Here is a 19,731-nt window from a genome sequence, read left to right as displayed (position 1 = left end):
ATGTATCAGGATTTACGGAGGAAGAAGTGGATAAAAAAATGTCGCGCGCTGATGAAGGTTATTTCATACCACATAAACACAATACAGGGTAATACAAAATGTGACCCAAATAAATAATAAGACAACAAACACCATAATCACATCTTTCAGCCAGAACTGGTCCACCAGCAATAACATCCAACCATAACATTATTTTATATTTTCACTTCTTCTTGAACATTTGTTTTCTAATTTATGGAATTTCTTTTGATTCAGCCATAAAATTAATGAAATAATCTTTGAATTTTGTTTTTAAAATGTTAAAAATAGCTTTTAATAATGTATTCTGAAACAGTTTAAAATAATCAGAGAACTGACTAACACTGACCCTACACAACTACGTTGCACAATTAAGTCTTTTTTTTTTAAAGCGAAAGAGGTAATTTCAACAGGTACAGCATCCTATGTCATATCTACATGTAATAAGATTTGTAACAAGACAAACCGTTTGTAAATTGGTCGAAAATCGAGCAAGTTATGGTAATTTAATTAGTACATGTACCATTGACATAAATGTAATGATTGAGGCTAGATGTCCGAGGTAAGATGGCTACAACGTTGCTACGCTGGAGAATGATTGGTCATATGAAAAATGCTCACAGCCAATCAGAAAGAAGGGGCCGTCTAAGCATACCCGCCCCCAAAGTGCCAAAAAGAAACATGACAGCGCGAGGAGAGATGCCAGGAGTACACAGAGAGCGCGCAGAAAGGCGTCGCGCGCGTGCAGAAAGGCGTCGCGCGCGCGCAAAAAGGCACCGCGCGCGCAAAAGGGTGTCGCACGTGCGCACGAAGTGGAGAATCAGCGCGCGATAACAGTTTTTATGCGCTCGGATTTTTGGCACTAATGTGACGCCATAGTTATTTCTCATATATTCTGCACTTGTTTATCACGACACAATGTCTCTGTCCTGCTTGTTAACCTTTATTTATTTATTATTATTTATAAGTGAATAAGCTTTTCGACAAACACTTTACTGTTGCACATTTGTATCCTTTTCTTTCTCTGTTAGAAAATTGGTAACCTGGTTACATGTTTTCTTTCTGTAATTGCGAAAACATTAAGAAAGGGGTACTATTTCAATGGCTCTGCTTCATGTTGAATTATAAGTGTAAACATATCATGATTCAATGTAACTTGTCAAACACATCCAAAATCAACTCTAATAAAAAATATATATATAATAGTGCTACATTTAATATAGTACTTGTCAACAGGGCGACATGAACGGCGACGCAGACCCGGGTGTGCTATTGAGCGCTCAGACCATCACTTCAGAAACCACCAGCACCACCACAACCACACACATCACAAAGGTCAGGGTTCAAGCTCAACACCAACAAACTGGATCTCCAAGTACCACCACAATGACTAACATTAAAATACATTAACATAGTAGGCCTAAATATTCATTAAAACAAGACAGAGGTTTTATTCAACAAGTATATTTAATATTTTTGGCCACTGTAACATTACACACAGTTTGAACCGTAACAGTGTCTTTAAATATACATAAATAATAATAATGTATTAGATTTTATATCGCGCTTTTCTATTAGATACTCAAAGTGCTCACAGAGAAGTGGAAACCCATCATTCATTCACACCTTTGTAGCCACAGCTGCCCTGGGGTAGACTGACGGAAGCGAGGCTGCCAGTTTGCGCCTAAGGGCCCTCCGACCACCACCTATCATTCATTAATCATTCATTAACCAGTGTGAGCGGCACCGGGGGAAAGGGTGAAGTGTCTTGCCCAAGGACACAACGGCAGTGATTTGGATGTCAAGAGGCGGGGAGCGAACCTGCAACCCTCAGGTTTCTGGCACGGCCGCCATACCGCCCTTTAAATATACAAAAATAATCACTTTATTCAAGTGATTATTTGGCTTACCACTAGATGGAGCCTGCATACCACTGGTGGCAGAGTTGTGTATAAAGTTAAAGTTAAAGTACCAATGATTGTCCCACACACACACTAGGTGTGGCGAAATTTTTCTCTGCATTTGACCCATCATAAACAGAGTGTGGCCAACTAAACGAGAGGTGCCATGACTGCTACCAAGGACGTGTGCGGCCGTACCCGGATGAATGCAATGCTGTTAAATTTAAAGTTAAAGTACCAATGATTGTCTCACACACACACACTAGGTGTGGCGAAATTATTCTCTGCATTTGACCCATCACCCTGGATCTTGTTTTGACATTAGTATTTCTGATGAAATGAGCCAAAATATTATGTCTATAAATAGTTCTAAAAAATAATCCAGCTAATAAACTTCCAATAAATCATGCTTTTATTTTGTGAGGGTATAATTTTGCGGCCATATTTGACACACTCTGCTGCTACATTCCTGTAGTGTTTCTGGACCAGCTGGCACTCTTACACGCGCCCGACGGCGCAATAAACACAAAAAAAATAAACTAGAACAACCAAAACAAATTACTTATAACCCTAATTTTGCCAAAATCTTCATAAGCTTTGGACCAACTACCACGGTGAAATTGTGACTTTTATGTAAATTATGTCAACTGTGGCTGCCTCTAATGTATTTGTAATCACTGCGCGCATCACTCATTGTGTATTATTCGAACTGATCTTTCTTTTTTGTAACATGCTGTGGAGGGGGGCGTGGTCTGCGAGCCTGCTGCGGAGCGGGGTGTGTAAGGACCGGCCTCGAAGCCAGCGGCAGGTGAGTGGATTGTCTAATCACCTGTCGCCCTTATTAGCAGCAGCAGCCTGACCGAGACACGTGGTTGGAGTTGGAGACAGAGAGCGAGAGCACGAACAGAGACACGCCGAACTGAAAAGTCTTAAATATATATTGCTGGAAAGCACACCATACTTGTGTATGAGAAATAAAAGACTTGCTCCAACCTGTTTACCGGGCTCACGAAAGATCTGTCGGCACCAGGAGAACCCTCCCACACTCAGAGACTTCCACACTAAACAATGTTGTCCTTAACGTTTGTGCTTCCAGAAAAGTCCGTCAACATGTGATCGATACATGTACACGTTGGACTTTTACGGAAGCACGAACATTAAGGACAACATTGTTGTGTGTGGGAGGGTTCTCCTGGTGCCGACAGATCTTTCGTGAGCCCGATAGACAGGTTGGAGCAAGTCTTTTATTTCTCATACACAAGTATGGTGTGCTTTCCAGCAATATATATTGAAGACTTTTCAGTCCGGCGTGTCTCTGTTCGTGCTCTCTCTCTCTCCGTCTCCGACTCCAACCACGTGTCTCGGTCAGGCTGCTGCTAATAAGGGCGACAGGTGATTAGATAACCAGCCCCAGCTGGGCAATCCACTCACCTGCCGCTGGCTTTGAGGCGGTCCTTACACACCCCGCTCCGCTGCAGGCTCGCAGACCACGCCCCCTCCACACATGCTAAGTGAATAAGTGTACTTTTGTGCTTATTTCCCTATATTTATGAATAATAACTCATATATGGTAAGACTGGCAAGCAGTAGAGAATATGGAGTATTTTTGGTCACTTTATGTTGTATATTTTTATGAGATTTCCAGTTCATTTTCTCATCTATTACACCCAAAATGTCCATCTATTTGTATTTGGGTTTGACTTCCTCTTCTGCTGCTACCTAATTGCATTATTTTAGTTTTACTGAGATTCAAAGATAGTCTGTTTTTGTCAAACCATCTCTATAATTTATTCATTTCTTCTGTTATTTGTTTTAGCTTATGTGTGTTCTCTCCAGAACAAAACGCAGATGTTGTGTTGTGTGTTATTCTCGCACAAGATGCTGTAATTGGTGGCTCTCCAGTGTTGACGGCGAACCTTCACTTCCCACACTTGTCTTCTTTCCAAGTTGTGGGGAAAGCTCCTCACGGGTGGAGCAGACCCATGCTGCCCACCAGGGCATTTTTATACAGCGGCAAACACATAGCACCAGCTCAAAGTTAGTAGCAGTCATGTCGCCTTTTAGTTACGAGAGTCTCTTTTGACCAATTAGTGAGGAGATCGCCTGAAACCGAGTTGGCCTTACTCTCTTTACACACGACTCTGACTAGTAGTACACGTACCACAGTTTGAGAATCGCTGCTCTCTGTGGCAGGATTGTGACATTTTTGTTTGGTAGTATGCTGCCAGATTCTACTAATGTCAAATATTATACTGTACCTCGGCTCAATAACGGTTTGGAAACACCAGAAATGAGTAGAGCAGCCAAAAATTGCATTGCGGTAAGAGTATTGTTACTCTAGAGCAGTGGTTCTTAACCTGGGTTCGATCGAACCCTAGGGGTTCGGTGAGTTGGGCTCAGGGGTTCGGCGGAGGTCAAGACACACCCGACTCATCGTGTAAATAAAAACTTCTCCCTATCGGCAGAAGTCACACTGATTTGCAGGTGTGTAATTTGTTGTGAGTTTATGCACTGTGTTGGTTTTGTTCTTAGAACAAGGTGATGTTCATGCATGGTTCATTTTGTGCACCAGTAATAAAACATGGTAACACTTTAGGATGGGGAACATATTCACCATTAATTAGTTGCTTATTAACACGCAAATTAGTAACATATTGGCTCTTAACTAGTCATTATTAAGTCCTTATTAATGCCTTATTCGGCATGGCCTTATTATAACCCTAACCCTCTAACCCTGGCCCTAACCCTCTAACCCTAACCAAGTAACTCTAAATTAAGTCTTTCTTACTTAGAATATGTTCCCCTAGTGTCCAGAAAACTCTACATTAAGTCTTTCTTACTTAGAATATGTTCCCCATACTAAAGTGTTACCAAAAACATATAACTTTGTCTTGAATTTGAAAAAAAAAAACATTTTATTTTTCACTAAAGAAGGGTTCGGTGAATGCGCATATGAAACTGGTGGGGTTCGGTACCTCCAACAAGGTTAAGAACCACTGCTCTAGAGTAATGTGACTCAAGTGAAAGTAAAAAGTAGTCATCTAAATCATTGCTTACTTGAGTAAGTATTCAGTGGAAAAATTACTCAAGTACTGAGTAACTGGTGAGTACCTTCTCATTTATTGAGTAGGTGTTTTTTTAATGGTATTTGCACTACAATCGTAGTTGGCGGGTGTGTGAGAGACTTCAAAACCGCAATAAAAGTTCACCTCCAGGCAGCTACAACCCTAAACTAACACCCTCCCCGGATTGTTAATAATCAAATGTAAACAATCAAATGCAGATACTTTTTCTTATGCCTTCTGATCTCTCTCTCTCGCTCTCTCGCTCTCTCGCTCTCTCTGCCCACTACTTGCTGTCCATATCCGACCAAGTCAGACCTACACTGTTTCAATATCCATTTGTCTGTTCTCAATTGTTGATGACTGATGATAACAACCAAACCTAGCCCCCCTCCACACCCCGGATTGTAAATAATGTAAATAATTCAATGTGATGATCTTGTGTGATGACTGTATTATGATGATAGTATATATCTGATAGCATATATCTGTATCATGAATCAATTTAAGTGGACCCCGACTTAAACAAGTTGAAAAGCTTATTGGGGTGTTACCATTTAGTGGTCAATTGTACGGAATATGTACTTCACTGTGCAACCTACTAATAAAAGTCTCAATCAATCAATCAATCAAGACAGAGATAACTTACTACTACTGCATGTACTACCAAAAATGGACATTTTACCGTGAATGATGTCATAGCAGGGCTAATGTTAGCATCTGCACAGCTAACACATGAAAAACAAATCCAACTTACCACAACATGTTTTCTAGTTGGAAGTGTAAGTAGGCTGAAGTTTGAACATTTCTACTTACACAGATGACAGCGCATGATATAAATGTTATTTTTACTAGTTTGTAAGTAAATATTGAAGAGTTATGACATGTCACTTTTAATGGTGTGGAGTTTGAGTGCTGTCATGTGACTGACAGGCTCTGTTTGATTGGTGAAATGGAGGCAAAGATGACTCGTACTTACACTGGATTGGTGCAACAGGGTCATGTGAAACTGGAAGAAGCCAAAACAATACACGTCATTACAAGCAGTAAACAATAAATTGTATATGAAAAGTAAAATGTATTACAACTACCGGTACTCTGACAAGTACAATTCATCCAAAAAGGTACTTAAGTAAATGTAGCTCATTACTACCCACCTCTATGGGAACATGGCCTTACTATATCCAAAATAAGCCGCACTGTGACCTTAAAGGGGAACATTATCACAATTTCAGAAGGGTTAAAACCATTAAAAATCAGTTCCCAGTGGCTTATTTTATTTTTCGAAGTTTTTTTCAAAATTTTACCCATCTCGCAATATCCCTAAAAAAAGCTTCAAAGTGCCTGATTTTAACCATCGTTATAAACACCCGTCCATTTTCCTGTGACGTCACATAGTGATGCCGATACAAACAAACATGGCGGATAGAACAGCAAGTTTATAGCGACATTAGCTCGGATTCAGACTCGGATTTCAGCGGCTTAAGCGATTCAACAGATTACGCATGTATTGAAACGGATGGTTGGAGTGTGGAGGCAGGTAGCGAAAACGAAATTGAAGAAGAATCTGAAGCTATTGAGCCATATCGGTTTGAACCGTATGCAAGCGAAACCGACGAAAACGACACGACAGCCAGCGACACAGGAGAAAGCGAGGACGAATTCGGCGATCGCCTTCTAACCAACGATTGGTATGTGTTTGTTTGGCATTAAAGGAAACTAGCAACTATGAACTAAGTTTACAGCATATGAAATACATTTGGCAACAACATGCACTTTGAGAGTGCAGACAGCCCAGTTTTCATCAATTAATATATTCTGTAGACATACCCTCATCCGCTCTCTTTTCCTGGGGGTCTGGCGGCAGATTTCTTTGACTTTATCGTTGGAAGTGCATCTGCTTTGAGTGTCGCAGGATATCCACACATTCTTGCCATCTCTGTCGTAGCATAGCTTTCGTCGGTAAAGTGTGCGGAACAAACGTCCAATTTCTTGCCACTTTTGCATCTTTGGGCCACTGGTGCAACTTGAATCCGTCCCTGTTCGTGTTGTTACACCCTCCGACAACACACCGACGAGGCATGATGTCTCCAAGGTACGGAAAACAGTCGAAAAAACGGAAAATAACAGAGCTGATTTGACTCAGTGTTTGCGGATTGCTCCGAGAGCGAATAATAGAAAGGCGTTTAATTCGCCAAAATTCACCCATTTAGAGTTCGGAAATCGGTTAAAAAAATATATGGTCTTTTTTCTGCAACATCATGATATATATTGACGCTTACATAGGTCTGGTGATAATTTTCCCCTTTAAAACGAAGTTACTTACCGAAAGCATGATCATTCCATATCATCACACCTCTAATAGCATTTGTATTGATTTTTAATATTCCAGACTGTGAAAGGAGGGGTTTCAGAGACCAGAATCGAGAAACGGATTGTCATCACAGGAGACTCGGATATCGATCACGATGAGGTATATAGCTCATTTTTCTTGGATATGAGCAGTAATGTGCGAATAAAACACTTCTGTGATTCTCAGAACCCCAACTGAGCCATGTGGCCTTTAAACACATTTATTAACTCTTGTTCTTAAAATCTGAAAAACTGTTGGATTACTGATCTATATAATCCTGCGACCCGCCCCCCTCTTCCCTGTTCTCTGCCCTCCCCCCCTGGTGACCCTTTCTGGCACTGCAAATGTGTACGTAGGCTCTGGCTCAGGCCATAAAGGAGGCTAAAGAACAGCATCCTGACATGTCAGTGACCAAAGTAGTGGTACATAAAGAGACAGAGATCACGCCAGAGGAGGGTGAGGACTGACCCAGGTAAGAGCGAATCCAGTCCTGCTCTCGCTCCCGTCTTGAGCCCACTTCTCCAGATGCTCTGGCATGCCGCTTTCCCGTCAGCGCCTCCAGTTGCCCTGTTTGTGTAGCGAATGCATTGTATTGTAGGCACACGGACATGAGGGATATTGTGTTCTTAGCTTGTAAAGCACAAGCACAAGAAACAGTCCCATCTCATGCTGCTGTGATTCTCATGCAATCTGGTGACTTTTGGTGATAACGCTCCCCCTGCTGGACAGAGAGGTGAACTGCTTGGCAATAACGCAACAGACATATTTGCTTTCATTTGTAATAACTAAAGTCTTAATACTCATGTTTGTACCTAAAACATAGTTTTACTTTGCACTGATTGTTGACTGTGTGTCCTCACAAAGGTTTACATTCCTGCTCAACTGGCTCCTGCAAACATACTGATATCTACCGAAATCTAATCTGGATTTAAGGTGACACGCCCAAGACGCTCACATCGAAACCCAGGCTTTCTTTTATACTAAGACTACACTGCAAAAAGTCAGTGTTCAAAAACAAGATGAAAAAAATACAAAAATTAGAGGTATTTTATTTGAACTAAGCAAAATTATCTGCCAATAGAACAAGAAAATTCGGCTTGTCAAGACTTTCCAAAACAACTAACCTCAATGAACCCAAAAATACCTTAAAATAAGTATATTCTCACTAATAACAAGTGCACTTTTCTTGGTAGAAAAAATAATGAGACCTTTTTGCTCAATATGTTGAAAAATATTGTTAAATAAGTAAATGCTAGTGCCATTATCTTGACATAATGATATGCGCTCAGCATCATGATTTTTTTTTTCATGCTTGAAGTACTTTAAAAAAGTAGTTTTATACTTGTGAGTGTTAATGACACAGCTGTGCACCAGTTGATATTCTAGTTTCAAGCATGTTTTACTCAATATATGTCATCAAATCTCAGCTACAAGCTCCAATATCTTACTGAGATCATTTAGGACCAAAACCCTTAAAACAAGTAAAAGACTCTAACATAAAATCTGCATAGTGAGAAGAATTATCTTATCTGACAGAAAATAAGCAAATATCACCCTTATTTGAGATATTTAATCTTACTTAGATTTCAGTTTTTGCAGTATACCCTACATTGGAACCTCCATTTATGTATGAACTTATTTGGTCCTTGAACAGGGCTTTTAAATGGAGAAGTGAAGCAATTTTTTCCATAAAAAACACAACACACTTGTGAATAATGGGTTCCAGCTTTGACAAATGACCATATTTTAGTAAAGGTTTGTACACTTTGAACACAATTTACCATGCTACACAGTACTGTCTATCAAACAAACATAACGGGGGGGTGATGGATCAACTATCTCTTTATTAAAACAAGTCAAAACAGTACATGGTACCAAATCTGGTACTTTTATTAGCATTGCCCGAACTTTGTTAGTACTACCAGGAATCGATTCACTTGAAATCAAAAGGTACCATACTTGTATACCTTTTGTTGCATGTGACATCGCGTCCGCTTGCAAACTCGGCACCGGCTCAAGCGCCTGGTGTGCAAACAGGCGTACTTGTACTTAGTCAATGTTGGAATTTTGAAAACCGACAAATCAAGCATGCCTGATTTTTTTTTAAAACACTCAAAAATAAGGCTCCACCTTTTAAATTGTGCTATGTCGATGCTCCATATATGAACATTCCATATAAATGTTACTGATTAGCATTAGTAATTGCAACAAAGATACAATTTACAATCAAAACAGCTGGTGCGTAATAAGTACAATACTATCAGTTTAAACACTTTGTAGGATTTAACAAATGACAATACTGGCACATTTAACTTAATGGCAAAGACTTTCCTGACTATGGCCACACACTTAGGACAAACTTAACCCTTGCGCAACGTTCATATTGTTGTTACTCAGCCAGCGTTTGTGGGTCTGATGGACCCGTTGCATTTTGTGGCTTTTAATGCCTCACAATCAAACACTTTTATGTTAAAATACTGATCCCGATAAACATCTGTTCAGAATTTTAACATAAAAGTGTTTGATTGTGAGGCATTAAAAGCCACAAAATGCAACGGGTCCTTCAGACCCACAAACGCTGGCTGAGTAACAACAATATGAACGTTGCACGGAAAATTTCTCTGCCAGTTTCTGCATCCCACAGGGATTCTTCTTTTGTGTTTCTGCACCTGCGGTTCCCACACAAGGTTCCAACATTGTTTGTCAACGCTGTCTGCTCTCATTTTCTCGCACATTTGACCCTCTGATGTTCTGTGTACCTACACTCTGACCTCCTCCTGTCTAGACCTACTGTGCGTGTGCGTGTGCGTGTGGGGTACACAGAACATCAATTTCCACACTTCTAATAGCCTCGGGGGACCCGGACATCAAATCAAATCAAATCAAATCAACTTTACTTATAAAGCACATTTAAAATTTACCACAGGAGTAGCCAAAGTGCTGGACAATGGGCAGGTTAAAAGATAATACGAGTACCGAGCAAACAACACAACACAAACAGAACACGATAAAAAATAAATAAATAAAATAGAATAAATAAAAACAGGTTCACAGCAGGTGTATTATGGGGCGCCATTGCAGGATGGATATCACTCAGTGTTAAAAGCCATGGAATAAAAGTATGTTTTAAGAGAGATTTAAAAACAGGAAGAGAGGAGGCTTGTCTAATACTCAGAGGTAGGTCGTTCCAGAGCTTGGGAGCAGCAGTGGCGAAAGCTCTGTCACCTCTAAGCTTTAGCCTTGTGTCAGGGACCGTCAACAGCAGCTGATCGGCTGATCTTAAGGATCGGGTGGGGCAGTAAGGCTGAAGGAGGTCGGAGAGATAGGTTGGCGCAAGGTTGTTTAGATATTTAAAAACAAATAAAAGGAGTTTAAAATTGATTCGATAACGCACAGGGAGCCAGTGAAGGGACGCTAATATAGGGGTGATGTGCTCACGTCTGCGGGTCTGTGTTAGCAGACGAGCAGCAGAGTTCTGCACGAGCTGCAGGCGGGCGAGGGAGGCCTGGCTAATCATCTTATATGTAATAGAAATGTGTAGGGGGGGTGTATGGTGTGTGGTCATTAAATATGTATTCTGATATATGTTCTTCACAGAAAATGAGCCAAAGTCAGTGAGTCTCAGTTTGAAAAGTTAATCAATTGTATCATTTTTCTTTTAATAAAAAAAATGGAAACGGGTCCCACAGACCCGAACACCACACTTGTATGCATACTTACAAATGATACTCAGAAGTGTAAGAAAACTAAATATAACAACTGGACAGCACAGTTATAATTATCAGCTCTCTTTTGAATGTTACATGATTTTATTATTACACAAATTAACATTAACACATAAAAGTACTAAAAATTGGTAGCATTGTACCAATTCCCAGGTACCGGAAATTGGTACAATATGAATATGAAGTCGAACATCTTTTAAAAAGGTAATTTAATTTAAAGAATGTATTTCTTCTTATGTTCATGATTATGACACGCATCTCAAAAAGTTCAATAAACTAGTTTGCGCATTCATCAGCAAATAAAGTGCAAAATCTTTAATTGGGCTGAATTAAACTCCTTAGATCAAATAACTTCAGTACAATCTTTTAATACATTGTCATGCACCCGTACATCTCAAGAATATCAGCCTGCATGTCAGTTATGCCTTATCGGTGACAAAGTATTATTTTTACTGTTAATAGTATCGACATTTCAACTCTGATTTTTGCTGCTCTTTTTGTTTTTTTAGTTTTCTTGACTAAATGTGTGCACATCCTCATTTCACACTTTGCATTTTGAGTGCATTCGTGTGGAGAAGAAGGTCATGACACCCTCTTATATTTTACAGTCCCAGTCCATGTAGAACACAGGTAGAGTTGCCAACCGTCCCTTGAAAAACCGTATCGTCACATTTTTTAGAGACAAAAGTAAGCGTATTGAACTGTCAAGGGACAGACTGTATTTGTATTACCGTGAACATAAAAAGGTCTGTTAAATATCAATACAGCAGATTCCATATAATACAGCTCTAACAACAGTTTTCCGCAGGCTAAGGCTAAACCCAATGGTCGTATCTGATCGCCTATCTGCCAATTCTATTACAGTCCAACTTTTCTGGCATTGTTCGTCTTGCCTTGGCTGCTGTCACTCTGCCTCAGCATGGCGACAGCTTGCTAGAATGATCTGTCAAGCTTCTGGCAATCACACTAAATGTGACCTTTTACCACGAATACATTTTTCTGTTAAAAAAAAAAAAGAAACTAATTTGGGAATTTTGGAGATCGTTTTTTTCTGAGCTACATGTGGCTATCACATCTAGGAGGTACATGCTAACTTAATAGCATTACTAGCTCACTTATTTAGAAGTGACATTTAGCAACTCTGCTCTCTTGTTGGTATAATAATGTCTTGTCATCAAAACACTAGTTGCGTATCTAAGTTGTTCAACTTAAACATAGTGTGTCCGGCTTTATGATAGTTACACCACACTTGATGATAGTCACACTACTTTTTATGATAGTGACACTACACTTTATGATAGTCACACTACACTTTATGATAGTCACACTACACTTGATGATAGTGACACCACACTTTATGATAGTCACACTACTTTTTATGATAGTGACACTACACTTTATGATGGTCACACTACACTTTATGATAGTGACACTACACTTTATGACAGTGACACTATACTTTATGATAGTCACACTACACTTTATGATAGTCACACTACACTTTATGATAGTCACACTACTTTTTATGATTGTGACACTACATTTTATGATTGTGACACTACACGTTATGATAGTGACACTACACTTAATGATAGTGACACTACACTTTATGATAGTCACACTACTTTTTATGATAGTCACACTACACTTTATGATAGTCACACTACACTATATGATAGTCACACTACACTTGATGATAGTGACACCACACTTTATGATAGTCACACTACTTTTTATGATAGTGACACTACACTTTATGATGGTCACACTACACTTTATGATAGTGACACTACACTTTATGACAGTGACACTACACTTTATGATAGTGACACTACACTTTATGATAGTCACACTACTTTTTATGATTGTGACACTACACTTCATGATTGTGACACTACACGTTACGATAGTGACACTACACTTAATGATAGTGACACTACACTTTATGATAGTCACACTACTTTTTATGATAGTCACACTACACTTTATGATAGTCACACTACACTTTATGATAGTCACACTACATGTTATGATTGTGACACTACATTTTATGATAGTGACACTACACTTTATGATAGTCACACTACTTTTTATGATAGTCACACTACTTTTTATGTTAGTCACACTACACTATATGATAGTCACACTACATTTTATGATTGTGACACTACATTTTATGATAGGGACACTACACTTTATGAAAGTCACTACACTTTATGATAGTCACACTACATTTTATGATAGTGACACTACACTATATGATAATCACACTACACTATATGATAATCACACTACACTATATGATAGTCACACTACATTTGATGATAGTGACACTACACTATATGATAGTCACACTACATTTTATGATAGTCACACTACATTTTATGATAGTGACACTATACTTTAGGATAGTCACACTACATTTTGTGATAATGACACTACACATTATGATAGTCACACTACATTTTATGACAGTAGCACTACATTTTATGATGGTGACACTACACTTTATGATAACCATACTACATTTTATGATAGTGACACTACACTTTATGAAAGTCACACTACACTTTATGATAGTCACACAACATTTTATTCAAGGTGACACTACACTTTATGATAGTCACACAACCTTTTATTAAAGGTGACACTACACTTTATGATAGTCACTACATTTTATTAAAGGTGGCACTACACTTTATGATATTGACACTACACTTTATAATAGCCACACTACATTTTATTAAAGGTGGCACTACACTTTATGATAGTGACACTACACTTTATAATAGCCACACTACATTTTATGATAGTGACACTACACTTTATGATAGTCACTACATTTTATTAAAGGTGGCACTACACTTTATGATAGTCACGCTACATTTTATGATAGTGACACTACACTATATGATAGTCACACTACATTTTATGATAGTGACACTACACTATATGATAGTCACACTACATTTTATGATAGTGACACTACACTATATGATAGTCACACTACAGTTTATGATAGTGACACTACACTATATGATAGTCACACTACACTTTATGATAGTGACACAACACTATATGATAGTCACACTACATTTTATGATAGTGACACTACACTATATGATAGTCACACTACATTTTATGATAGTGACACTACATGTTATGATAGTCACACTACATTTTATGACAGTGACACTACACTATATGATAGTCACACTACATTTTATGATAGTGACACTACATGTTATGATAGTCACACTACATTTTATGATAGTGACACTACACTATATGATAGTCACACTACACTTTATGATAGTGACACAACACTATATGATAGTCACACTACATTTTATGATAGTGACACTACACTATATGATAGTCACACTACATTTTATGATAGTGACACTACATGTTATGATAGTCACACTACATTTTATGACAGTGACACTACACTATATGATAGTCACACTACATTTTATGATAGTGACACTACATGTTATGATAGTCACACTACATTTTATGATAGTGACACTACACTATATGATAGTCACACTACATTTTATGATAGTGACACTACATGTTATGATGGTCACACTATACTTTAGGATAGTCACACTACACTTTATGATAGTCACACTACAGGGGTCTCCAACAGTTAGTTACTGATGATAGAGTAACTCCCTAAAGTGTCAAATGGCCACCTTTAGACAGCCCTGTCCTAACTAGGTGCCATTGTTGATGTAGTTAGTGTGAGCATGGAGCTGCATGCAAGAAGCGAGCCTGGTAAAGTGCACCAAATTGCTACTTCCTCCCCCCGACCCGCCTCCCCCCCCCCGTCTCTTTTTGAGTTGTTGGAGGTTTTTGGCTCTTAAGCTGGTGATATTCATTAGCTCTTACTGCAACAACAAATCCCAAATGTGGCAGGTTTGGGATGAACCAACATGTATGCGTGTGTGTGCGTGCGTGTGTGACTCACCAAATGGGAATGCTGGGCTTTGTCTCCGCTGCCTTGTACTCTGTGCAATAGTGTGTGTGTGTTGTAGTCATAGTACTGCATTACTAACATGATAGTTTTCTTTGCAGCGTCTTAGATGCTGTCTTCTTCTGGCATAGATACACACAGCGCTGGGGTGGCTACACATCTATTATTAATTATATCTCCATTACATTTATCATCTAGCTTGTCATGGCTTGCACATGATACGCGTAAGTTTGCATATATGCCAATAACTCCCCATATATGCCTGTCTGCATCTTTGCTAAGTAGATCTATGTTCTTTTACCTCTTCAGAGGGCTCTCTGAAGCTAATGCTAATACAAGCTAGTACAGCAGAACCTCTTGTGGTCAGGACACTCCAGAAAGTATCGGAACTAAAAATCCATCTGTTGCAGAGTCAAACTGTCACTGTCATAAAACCTTTATTGTCATTCATTGAAATGATAACTGAAGGGTGTTATTTACTGTTGTTATTGTCAAATTGTAGTATATAACAAGTACATGTTTTAACTTTAATAATGATTTGTAGTGCATGAGAAAGTGAACATTTAACTGTCACTGACCACATGCTCATTGATGGGCCTGTATTGCACAGCAGCGACACAACCATACTTGCCAACCCTCTCGATTTTTCCGGGATACTCCCAAATTTCAGGGCAACCATTCTCTCTCGAATGTCTGCTGATTTTCACCCAGACAACAATATTAAGGGCGTGCCGTGATGGCACTGCCTGTAGCGCCCTCTACAACCTGTACAAACAGCGTGCCAGCCCAGTCACATGTTGAATTTGGCTTCTGTACACACATGTAAGTGACTGCAAGGCATACTTGGTCAACAGCCCCACAGGTCACACTGAGGGTGGCCGTATAAACAACTTTAACACTGTTACAAAGATGCACCACACTGTGAACCCACACCAAACAAGAATGACAAACACATTTCGGGAGAACATCCGCACCGTAACACAACATAAACACAACAGAACAAATACCCAGAATCCCACGCAGCCCTAACTCTTCCGGGCTAGAAGTTACCAGCTACCATCAAACCCCGCCCCCCACACATCAACCACCCCCCCTTTGGCGTCGGTTGAGGTGGGCGGGGTTTGGTGGTAGCTGGTGTGTATCTTCTAGCCCGGAAGAGTTAGGGCAGCAAGGTGTTCTGGGTATTTGTTCTGTTGCGTTTATGTTGTGTTACGATGCAGATGTTCCCCCGAAATGTGTTTGTCATTATTGTTTGGTGTGGGTTCACAGTGTGGCGCATATTTGTAACAGTGTTAAAGTTGTTTATACGGCCACCAGTGTGACCTGTATGGCTGTTGATCAAGTATGTCTTGCAGTCACTTACGTGTGTCTGCAGAAGCCTCATACAACATGTGACGACAGGTTGTAGAGGACGTTAAAGGCAGTGCCATCACGGCACGCCCTTAATATTGTGTCCGGGTTAAAATCGGGACAAATTCGGGAGATTGCCGGGAGGGGCACTGAAATTCGGGAGTCTCCCGTACAAATCGGGAGGGTTGGCAAGTATGTTGCTAGGGCGGGATAGCCATTCAAAGAAGGTGATTTCATTAAAAAGTACATGTTAGATTTTTTTTAAGAAATCTTTTCTTGCGGCCCAGCCTCACCCAGTTTCTGCATCCAGTGTCCCCCAGGTAAATTGAGTTTGAGACCCCTGCTTTAGAGCATATGCAAAGGCGGGTTAACCTGCTCACTGGATTTTTTTTTTTTTTTTAAACTACATTAGGGTCCTTGAGAGTGCATGGGAGTTTGCCCAACCAGTCTAGATGTGTTTTGTGGACTTGGAGAAGGCATTCGACCGTGTCTCTCGGGAGGTCCTGTGGGGAGTGCTCAGAGAGTATGGGGTATCGGACTGTCTGATTGTGGCAGTCCGCTCCCTGTATGCTCAGTGTCAGAGCTTGGTCCGCATTGCCGGCAGTAAGTCGGACACGTTTCCAGTGAGGGTTGGACTCCGCCAAGGCTGCCCTTTGTCACCGATTCTGTTCAGAACTTTTATGGACAGAATTTCTAGGCGCAGTCAAGGCGTTGAGGGGATCTGGTTTGGTGGCTGCAGGATTAGGTCACTGCTATTTGCAGATGATGTGGTCCTGATGGCTTCATCTGGCCAGGATCTTCAGCTCTCACTGGATCGGTTCGCAGCCGAGTGTGAAGCGACTGGGATGAGAATCAGCACCTCCAAGTCCGAGTCCATGGTTCTCGCCCGGAAAAGGGTGGAGGGCCATCTCCGGGTTGGGGAGGAGATCTTGCCCCAAGTGGAGGAGTTCAAGTACCTCGGAGTCTTGTTCACGAGTGAGGGAAGAGTGGATCGTGAGATCGGTGCGGCGTCTTCAGTAATGCGGACGCTGTATCGATCCGTTGTGGTGAAGAAGGAGCTGAGCCGGAAGGCAAAGCTCTCAATATACCGGTCGATCTACGTTCCCATCCTCACCTATGGTCATGAGCTTTGGGTTATGACCGAAAGGACAAGATCACGGGTACAAGCGGCCGAAATGAGTTTCCTCCGCCGGGTGGCGGGGCTCTCCCTTAGAGATAGGGTGAGAAGCTCTGCCATCCGGGGGAGCTCAAAGTAAAGCCGCTCCTCCTCCACATCGAGAGGAGCCAGATGAGGTGGTTCGGGCATCTGGTCAGGATGCCACACGAACGCCTCCCTAGGGAGGTGTTAGGGCACGTCCGACCGGTAGGAGGCCACGGGGAAGACCCAGGACACGTTGGGAAGACTATGTCTCCCGGCTGGCCTGGGAACGCCTCGGGGTCCCACAGGAAGAGCTGGACGAAGTGGCTGGGGAGAGGGAAGTCTGGGCTTCCCTGCTTAGGCTGCTGCCCCCGCGACCCGACCTCGGATAAGCGGAAGAAGATGGATGGATGGATGGATGGATACATTAGGATGTCGAATACAGCTGCAGCTGTAATTGTGTTAGCGTTATTTGGAGCAATTCTACATCTAGCCAATGTTCTTCAGTCATACAAGTGTAATAGTAAGTTAGCTGTTGTTCATATTACAACATCACCACATCATTTGTAAGTGTAAAGGAAGTTCATCTTTGTCAAGATGACATGCAAAGTGACGCTGGACTTTGTGAGATTTTACGTCAAAATTTGGTTTGGAATGTGTTGGAGTTTAGAGGTTCTGCTGGACTGGATTTATTTTTTGTGGTGGGCCCTGTTCAAACCTGGCAAGAACATGTCTGCCTTAGCTTGCCTCCAAGATCAATTATTTTGCCCAAATAGCACATTGAATCCATAATCTTTTTTGCTTTTTCAGACATTTTAGTCGGTCAACTGTGATTTTTTTTACATTACTCGTTAGGGTAGCACATGTGACCAGACCAGGTGTGAACAGCCGTCCTGACGTCTTCCTTCTTAAGACCGCAGCACACACTGACCTTGTTTCTCCTCTGCTCTTCCAGGACTAACCGCTGCATCCAACAATTCCAACATTTGACGCCGGGAATATAAAGCCTCCTGTTCCTCTTCCTCCTCCAAATGTTGCAGCTTGCCCGCTAGTCGCAACCATCCAACCTGCAGAAGTAAAAATCAATGCATGATGCGACGACGCAATACGGCATTATTATTCTTATTATTATTATCACACGCCCTGCGAGATTACCCTCCAAAGTTTTTGTTTTTTTAAAGATGATTAATAATAGTGGTCCTCACGCCCGTGTTCAGCAAAGTTGCTTCCACTGCCTTATCCCGTTTTTAAAATGACTGGGTCATTGTTGTAGCAGGTTTTTTTTATTTATGTCGTCAAGCCATATCACTCCAGATTTATTCTGTCACAGCAGCAACTATTTACCCTTCCTGTGCGCTCACAGTCCAATGGTTTTTCTACCTGGTGTTTGCCACTAAATACAACTTAGCTCAGCAGAAAGATTTCCTCATTTGTACTTGAACTGAATTTTTTTTTTAATATCAGTATTTTATGTTTTCGTTCTCATGGAAACCATCCACGCTACGACAAGGCCAGGCTTATTCTGAAAGGAACCAAGTAGATGCTAACGTGCCTGCGCAAGGCTTTGAACGTCCCCCGAGGGGAGACGACGCCGCTGCGAGGTTGAGCGTGAGGCCTCAACCGGACGCGACGACTCCACCTTTCCCCGAATTGTGACGTGTCCACCGTGCTCCTCACCACTAGCCAAGTATTCTCCACTCTCACCTCTTGTACTCCTAATTGGTGATGTTAAAACGTGGCAGATGTCAAGTGTCTTTGTTCCGAATTGTTTGCCGATTAATAAAAAGTTGATATCACAACTGAAACTTTTTGATATCACTTCTGGTTTCTTGTCTTTTAGAGGTGAAGCCACTTTTTCGTAAGTGTAAAAAGAAGTTAACCATTATAAAGCACATGACATGTCTAAGTGACACTGGACAAAAGTGAGCAACATTAGATTTGACATATTTTAATGAAAAAAAATGTGTTTAGACCTGCTGTGCACACTTGAAACTAGTTTTTATTAAGCATCAAAATTTCAACTGTTTGTCTTTAGATTACTCCTATTTGCTTTTTTTCCCTATTTTAAAAAATATTCCAAATAAACTTGTATTCATGTATATTGTGGGGAGAACACACTTTAAACACAGTACTATGTCCTTTCCAGTCAAGATTTCATATTTTCTGACATTAAATCATTAAAAATGTTAAAAGAAAAAGACA

At 40.6% G+C, this 19,731-nt stretch overlaps 1 protein-coding gene across 21 annotated transcripts in view; it reads left to right on the top strand.

The window, feature by feature from the left end:
• The window catches only part of epb41l3b (erythrocyte membrane protein band 4.1-like 3b), a 123,117-nt gene extending 103,783 nt beyond the window's left edge, over positions 1-19,334 (top strand). For 16 of the 21 annotated variants that reach the window (XM_061978889.1, XM_061978881.2, XM_061978879.2 and 13 more), the window contains 4 exons: positions 1,255-1,353; positions 7,374-7,454; positions 7,691-7,806; positions 18,485-19,334. In XM_061978889.1, the coding sequence (XP_061834873.1) occupies positions 1,255-1,353; positions 7,374-7,454; positions 7,691-7,801 (291 nt within the window). In that variant the 3' untranslated portion in view covers positions 7,802-7,806; positions 18,485-19,334. The remainder of the gene's footprint in view (positions 1-1,254; positions 1,354-7,373; positions 7,455-7,690; positions 7,807-18,484) is intronic. The other 5 variants (XM_061978883.2, XM_061978901.2, XM_061978885.2 and 2 more) reach the window with 4 other exon arrangements.
• The last annotated feature ends 397 nt before the right edge of the window (positions 19,335-19,731 follow it).

The sequence above is a fragment of the Nerophis lumbriciformis genome, linkage group LG19 (genome assembly GCF_033978685.3).
Source record: "Nerophis lumbriciformis linkage group LG19, RoL_Nlum_v2.1, whole genome shotgun sequence".
Classification (NCBI taxonomy): domain Eukaryota; kingdom Metazoa; phylum Chordata; class Actinopteri; order Syngnathiformes; family Syngnathidae; genus Nerophis; species Nerophis lumbriciformis.
Note: the sequence above shows the minus strand (reverse complement) of the source record. Positions and strands in the feature narration are given on the sequence as shown.